This window comes from Cibotium barometz, chromosome 19, assembly GCF_041138505.1.
Source record: "Cibotium barometz isolate CiBa-2024 chromosome 19, ASM4113850v1, whole genome shotgun sequence".
Taxonomy (NCBI): Eukaryota; Viridiplantae; Streptophyta; class Polypodiopsida; order Cyatheales; family Cibotiaceae; genus Cibotium; species Cibotium barometz.
In genome coordinates, this window is record NC_141064.1 from 15,582,718 (window position 1) to 15,590,291 (window position 7,574).

Consider the following 7,574-nt stretch of genomic DNA (forward strand, 5'->3'; position numbering starts at 1 on the left):
GGTCAGTTGAGATGGTATGGATCGAGAATCCTTGGGAACCCATTTCTAGGTAGACTTGAGTTACCACTTTGTAGCTTGTCGAATCTGTTCGTTCTTTTCATATGCAGATGTCTGCTGTGTGGAGGTAGAAGGATTGAGAGTTTTTTGGATATTCGATGCTTAAGTGGAGGGGTTTGAAGCTTGTATATATTTTGTGGATGTTGAAGATTCCTCCTCTTTGCGACCCTCAAGAATAGTGAGAGGTGTCAGGGGCTTATGAGTAGATTGTTCAGTTGTTGTGTCACCCACAGAGACCCTCCCTATCGACCAATCAATCATACATTTTGTAGCCTTTATCCATGTAGGACCAAGTATTATTGGTTCAGGTAATGTTCTGGCAGGCATAACCAGGAAGTTTGCCACCAAGTTGCTTGCTTCCATCATAGTATATATCTATTTGTAATATCCCAAGAACCTTGGTATTTCTACCATGGATACCTTTCACCTTTAATGAGGTGTCTACGAGTTGGGGTTTCCCAATTTGTTACATGCATTGAAGGAAATTAGATTGTGACTAGAACCCATATCAAGTAATGCAATATAAAGCATTTTACCATAAGGGCTAGGCAATTGAATAGATGTTCATAGAGGTGCTATCTTCTCCTCTCTGTCCCCTTCAACTTCTCCCAGAAAGGCTTGTGTACCAAGTCTAAGGTTCCCTTCTCATTATTGTTTTAGTTTGGCTCATCTTTCCCTTGCCTCCTCTTAGGCTTGGGTCTTATTTTAAGAGGCCCTTTCCTTGGAGGCTTTCTTGTCATATGAAGCACGTAAGGATTCTTTGGTCAGAGGTCCATAGTATTTTTTAAACTTACCTCTATTAAGGAAACCAATAGTGGGAATCGTTTGACCCATAAACATAATATTACAACCCATTATTATATCACTTAGTTGCATGCCATTTATATTTTGAAGTAAGCTTCAAGTTGCAAAAGAAAAGAGATCCACTTGTGTGGAAAAAATTAACACTTCAAAATGTGTGAGACTAAAAATCAAGAAAGTCCATATGTTGTGGTTGATGTATAATAAAATTTCACTTCCATAAAAATGGAAGTACCATGAGAAATAGTATATGTTAATAAATCATACATGCACTTTTTTAGGAAACCTCATGTGCTAAACTATACATGTGCTTTTTTAGGGAAAAAGGATCACTATAAGTAGGCATAGAATTTGAAGGCCATCATAAAGAGAAGGGGTTTTTCTTTTTTTGGGAAAGGAGGGATGATGGAAAGGGAGGGGGTAATTTTACAAGCACAAAAGAAAATAGTTTCCCTAAATAGAGGTGTGGTTTTGTTAAAAATAGCATGTCCTTCAAAGTTTTTTTTCAAAAATGCACTTAGCCCTTGAAAGAGGCGTTTTGTAAAAAAAAAAATAGTATGTTCATCAAATTATTTTTTTAAAAATGCACTTAGCCCTTGAAACACAATAACTAATATTAAGCATGGTACTAGCTTCAAGGAGATTATTGGATTCAAGAGAAGACCTCAAGAACAATTGCTACATGAAGTGATGTCACAATATCAAAAAAGTAGAAGCCATACACCAATTGCCTAAGTGTATATGCTTTATATAAATACATTGTACTTCATGAATCTCCTAGAGAAATATTATATTTGCCTTATAAATAACTTCATATAAACATTATGAAAAGGTAGGATTAATACATAATTTATTTGTTTTTAGAAGAGTTGCTTCCATAAAAAGGGAAAGTTTAAGGTCCACACAAGCCTAGATTAGTATTCTAGTAGAGGCAATTTTAGGACAAGGTACTAAGGCTTGATTGGTTAATGGGGCTAATTAAGGAATGAATTTCTTAAAATGTTTCCAAATAGTTGAGATCTTGATTCAAATTTGAGTGAGACCAGACTTGTTCAATAGCCCTACCAAAATTGAGCTCATGGCCTTCTCGTTCCAAGCATAAATTGCAAGGCTTATGCAATCTAGCTGGAGATTGTGAGAAGCAAGAAAAATTATGGAACTTCCATTTCAAAGCATAGATTGTGTGGGCTTATTTGGGAATCATTGCTAAGACTACCAGAAATCCTCCCTAGACACACACTTACCTAATGACATGTCACTTTTCTCCTTGAAAAAGAACCTTGCATGCATGTCAAATTCTCAACATCAACTTAGAGATTTCCTCTTGAGATAACACTTTGACGAATCGGTAACATTCCATCTGGCCATCATAAAGAGCAAAGAAGTGTGATATAAACTTGGGGTCAAGGTAAAACTTCATGGGGCTTCTGTCCTGTGAAAATAACCTATGTGAAAATAACCCAAACAAAAAAAGTTAATTTAATGTGAAAGAGAACTTGTCACATACCCAACAAAAAAAAAGAAAGTTAAAAACTTTATATTCAAGGTCATGAGAGCACCTATGTATATTGAGAGGTACTTCTTTTTCTTTTTGACATTAAGCAAGGCTAGTCATGGCGGGGAAAGACTCATGCTCATGCCCCCGCCTCCACTGCTAGCACTACCGCCTTCACTGGGGTAGTTGGTAGGCGAAAGAAGGGCGCCCGAATGAATATTAGGTCCGCCGCCCATCCCAAAGGCGGCAAGGCCAGCCTCCAAGGAACCAGCCCCTACTCTTGTGATGTGCTCTATCAGTTGCTCTCTTGTAAGGTGGGTGTCTCTTTGAAGCTCGACGAATTGGGCATCTCTAGCGAGCATCTGGACTCTTGCTTGGTAATCTCTCACCGAGATCATCTGATCCCTAGCTGCGCTGGCCTCCGACAACATCTCATCTGTGACCATGCACTGTAATGAGGTGGGTGGTGGCCCCATTCCCATCCCCAACGTCGACACAGATGGGCCTGCAAAGATGCAAACCAAAAATATCTATAAATACGACGTTAATTACTCATTATAATGATACGTTCAAATCAAAGAGCGCCCGAACAAACCACAGACAGTATAATCAGTAGAGACGCATGTAAGAAAACAGAAAGGGAGCCAAAGGAGAACGCCATGAGGCGCAGGCTTCAGAGTCACACACAGAGATGAAGCCAAGAAGCCTGTATATTAAAACGTATGTTCAAGATGATGTATTGGGTGTTGTGTGTTGTATAGAAGGTATGAGCGCCTTTTTAATATAGAAGGTCTCAGAGTCTTAAGGGTGCATGTGTATGTGAATGCATAGGTATATGGTGTGTGCAAAATCATACTTTAACATTCCCCCTTTTCTAAAAGGGAGTTGTGGTTTGGGAGGGAATATGCAAAGGTGCATGGATGCTATAATGTGTACAACTACGCATGCATGTGTTAACATGTTCAGCTCGGATCAAATGGGATACAACTTGAGTAATAAAGTGTGGGGGATGATGTCGGAGAAGCCATCAGTAGCATGTGGTTGGAGGTCTGAGTGCAGTTGGCTACTTTAGTAAGCACTAAATCTAAATTACTATGATTTTTCGATTGCATTGTCAACTGTCTCGACTCCTGGGAGCCGACCGCTTGCAGAGCCTTGCTCGCGCTCATCACAGCTCTAACCACGTTGTCTTTCACCTTCAGCAAGTGAGGGGAATACATGATGTCTCTACTCCGATTCACTTGTGTCCCCATGCCCTCCACCGTGCACAAAGATGAAGCAGCCGCTACTGATGGTTTCTCCGACATCATCTGCCACTTCCGTCACTCAAGTTGTACATCCATAAAGCCCCGTTTGATCGGGGCTTAGCATGTTAACACCTGCACGCATACTTTGATCCGGGCTTCACATGTTAACACATACATGCATACATTAATGCGTTCATGCACCTTTGCATATTAGCCTTGCCAGTCGGCGCAGAAGCCCTATTCCTTCATACTAACAACCCAACGGAAAAATCATAGTAACAGATTTAATATAAGACGGTTGACAAATTCATTTTCGTGCGATTTTTTCCACGTTATTGATTAATAATACCAACATTAGAAGCCCGTGTAGAAGGAAAAAATAACAATCCACAGCTGGAATAACTAAAAAATTGCGAACATGAATGTTTAGATTAAGTGAGGATAAATTCGAAATTAACGCCAAATCTAAGTGGTGGGATGGTCATCGGTGTATAAATATCATCCTAAATACATTGGTGTTTGAACACAATTGATTTTGTGCTTTAAAATGTAAGGCCAGGTTGGCAATAATGATTCTCTCAAAACGAATGAAGACTGCGTCTAGGGTCTATGGCTTCGAGAGTAAAAATACACGCTTGGTCTATGGTTGATGCAGCATGCTGCAGGTCTATGGTTTGGAGAGTACTAATAGTAAATATGCTCGATAATCTTGGTTGATGCAACATTGAAAATGTTCTATAAATTTATAAGGAGAAAGGGAACCAATGGAAGAAATTCCAAATTAAGAAGAGGCGACAATTTAGAGAGAGAGGGAGAGGGAGAGGGAGAGGGAGAGGGAGAGAGAACTAACCTCGTGCCATCAGGGAATTTTGGGTTAAGATAGAGAAATGGGTGGCTAGAGGTTTGGGAGAACAAGGACTGTGGGGGGATTGGGTCTTGGGAAAGGGGATAGAATCTGAAGAGGTTACTAAGTGGTTATTTAACATTATCAGGTATGGTTGTCTTTGGGAGATCCTGATATCTAGAAAGAATTTAGTATTCCATAATTGTCGGAAAACTGGCTTGAATGTTACTGAAACAATGTATTTGTGCAGATCTGTATATCATGCTAACAAGCTGAATGATGTTAGGCAATACAATCTCTTTGCAATGGAATCAGATGATCTGCATTACAGTAGGCCTTGGTACATACTAGGAAGTCCTAACAAAAGATTGTATGGAGTTCATTATCAAGGAAGTCCTAACAAAAGATTGTATGTAGGAGTTCATTATCAAGGAAGTGAAGACCTAACAAAAGATTATATATTAGGAAGTCCTAACAAAAGATTGTATGCAGGAGTTTCATTATCAACAAGGAAGTGAAGACCAGGCTACCCAAGTTTGGACCTAGGACCAAGAGGTTGCATCTCAAGGGGAAACATCGTGTCTATACTTTTGTGGCATTTGTAGAAAATCCACCGGGCACAAGACCTATGGTGAAGGTCTGGGTGGGTAAATGTGTCTTGGAAAAGCTCCCACCCAAAGGTTCTGCCACTAAGCCCTATGATGATAGTGTGTATGCAGTTAGGCAACCATGTATCTTGGAGTCAATCCTCTTTTGTGTGGGAGGATGAAAGATGGGACTTTCTCTGCAAATTTCTGAATAGTGTAACTTGGAACAGGTTGAGGCTATGGAGGGTTGTAAAAGGTTGGCTGATGTAAATATCTTCTGAATAATAGCAAGTGTGACTTGGAATAGGATGGGGATGGGGCTCAGGAGAGTATATCTTCAGTGATTGATATATTTTAAATATTCTTAAAAAAAAAACTAACCTGCGTGCTGGTGCTGTTGAGGAGGCTGGATGGCGGAGATGGGCAAGGCATTAACCAAAGGAGGACACGAGGGGAGCTGAGCGGTGGCGGAGGCGCAGGTGAGGCGGGTGAAGTCGGAGTGGGCAAGGGCGAGCTGGTGCTGGAGGTGGGCAATCTGGCGCTGCAGTAAGGAGATGGCACCCACGCAACCGTACACGGGATCTTTCACGCGCGCGTCTGCCTCGTAGGCGAGCGAGTTGACGGCGTCCTCACGCTGCTGCGGGGGCAGGTCGTTGAGGAGCTTGGTGATGTTGCTCGCCCCGAAGATCTTATGCACGCTCGCAAACTTGTGCGGCTGGTCTGGTGGGAAATAGGGTGCGAACACACACTCGATCGTGCATTTCCGTCGTAAAAATTTGCACGCAGCGCATGGTGACGACCCTGACGACGATGCCATACCACAACACAACAGATATGTTATTGTATCACCTGCAAAACTAAACATATTATCAGCACTAATCTCTCTCTCTCTCTCTCTCTCTCTCTCTCTCTCTCTCTCTCTCTCTCTCTCTCTCTCTCTCTCTAGGCAGGTCCATTGTGAGACACAGCCATTGTGATGCACATACACACCCTAGGGAGGCCATGCCCATGCCCCCTCCCCCATAACACACCCTAGGCAGGTCCATTGTTACACACACACACACACACACACACACACACACCCTACACATACCCTAGGGGCGCCACGAGTTTTGTAGTGCAACAGGTAGGGCATTTGAATTTCTGAGCCTCCCAGGCAAGGCTTGGGTCCGTTTCCCTCTCACTACAATAGGGAGTTTCGATACAAACATGGGGGTAAACATAAACGTATCAGCTCACACAATATCACAGCTACATGAGCTTGTGCTTATCATGCTCACTGCACAATCCTATCAGCTTTGCAAAAATGACATTCAACACACTTATGAATGTGGTGTAACCGTGGTTCTGTCCTGAACTTCATACACTTATCAGCTCATACAACAACACTATATGACCTCTATTTCTTATCAGCTCCAATGAACCACGTATCAGTCTTCTTGGAAAAGAAACTCTGAAACAAAAATGTGGTCTGAGGATTGAATTTGAGGGTGTGATAGTTATAAATCTCTACCAAGGTCCAGCGTGGTATAACTAATTAGCTGCAGGAACCTACGACGCTAGTTTTTCACAGAAATCGGTTATGCAAAGGGAATGCTATTATTCTGTTAGAGCATCTCAGCGTTAACTGATTGATACTTTAAATAGCATTACAAACCTAAGAAAGATTAATGCCTGAATTATAAGCATAATACTGACCTAATTTGCATAATGTGAGCATATTAAGCATACCTGGTCAATAACTGGCCCAGGTCGAGGAGGTTAAGAAAATGATTACTTGCAGTCTCTGCAGCGGCTGTAAAAGGTGCAAGTGAGCAGGCAAGCTGATGTAAGATCTCAATCTGATGGGCTGAAAACAACCACTGGCTGGTCGGGGTTGGTTACGCGTGGTTAACCATGATTACAACTCAGTCAGCTGAAATGGCTCGCTCACTCACAGCAGCTTTTAAGGATTAGCTTAGCGACAAAGTTTGCATATTTGGTGCAGCTGCTGTTAAGCTGTCCCAGTTAAACCTAGGGTTAAGTTGTCCTGAAGGGTATGATAAGAGTGACGCCTAAGGCAAGGAATCAGTCATGACCACCTACTCTAGCAGAGATCTTTTGCTATGCCCTGATTTTGAATTGTTAGGACAAAGGATCCATGGGGGGAACAAAAAATATTGAAATTCTTATGCTAAATTAAAGTAAGCATAATGATTAAAGCCTTGGATAATGGCAATAAATAAGGGTTGCTGTCTGTGCTATGGGTGCGGAAGGAACAGCGGCGAGCCCTACTCCATCTCGCACTCTCTCTCTCTCTCTCAGTAGCACAAAACGGAGAAAAGAAACCCAAGTTTGAAAGCTTTTAGGGTTTCCATGGCCTGCAAGCGGTGCGCCCGATTTAGAAGGAAAATTCCAATATAGATTAGGGGACGATTAATTACCCGTAATTAGAAACTCTATTACAAGGATGTCCGCGTCAGCGCCGCTCCATTGCGTCATGCTAGCCAAGGCTTCATGTGGTGGAAAATAAATTAACCTTCCATCAAAATGTGAAATTTGCA

The 7,574-nt window shown here is 41.8% G+C and overlaps 1 protein-coding gene across 1 annotated transcript; it reads right to left on the reverse strand.

The window, feature by feature from the left end:
- Positions 1–2,054: 2,054 nt before the first annotated feature.
- Positions 2,055–5,875, reverse strand: LOC147628262 (LOB domain-containing protein 15-like). Its single transcript, XM_086814128.1, has 3 exons — positions 5,413–5,875; positions 2,418–2,858; positions 2,055–2,303 (listed from the first exon to the last, which is right to left on the reverse strand). The coding sequence occupies exons 1-2, from the start codon at positions 5,846–5,848 to the stop codon at positions 2,470–2,472; spliced, it is 825 nt and encodes a 274-aa protein (XP_086670254.1). The 5' UTR covers positions 5,849–5,875; the 3' UTR covers positions 2,055–2,303; positions 2,418–2,469.
- Positions 5,876–7,574: the final 1,699 nt, after the last annotated feature.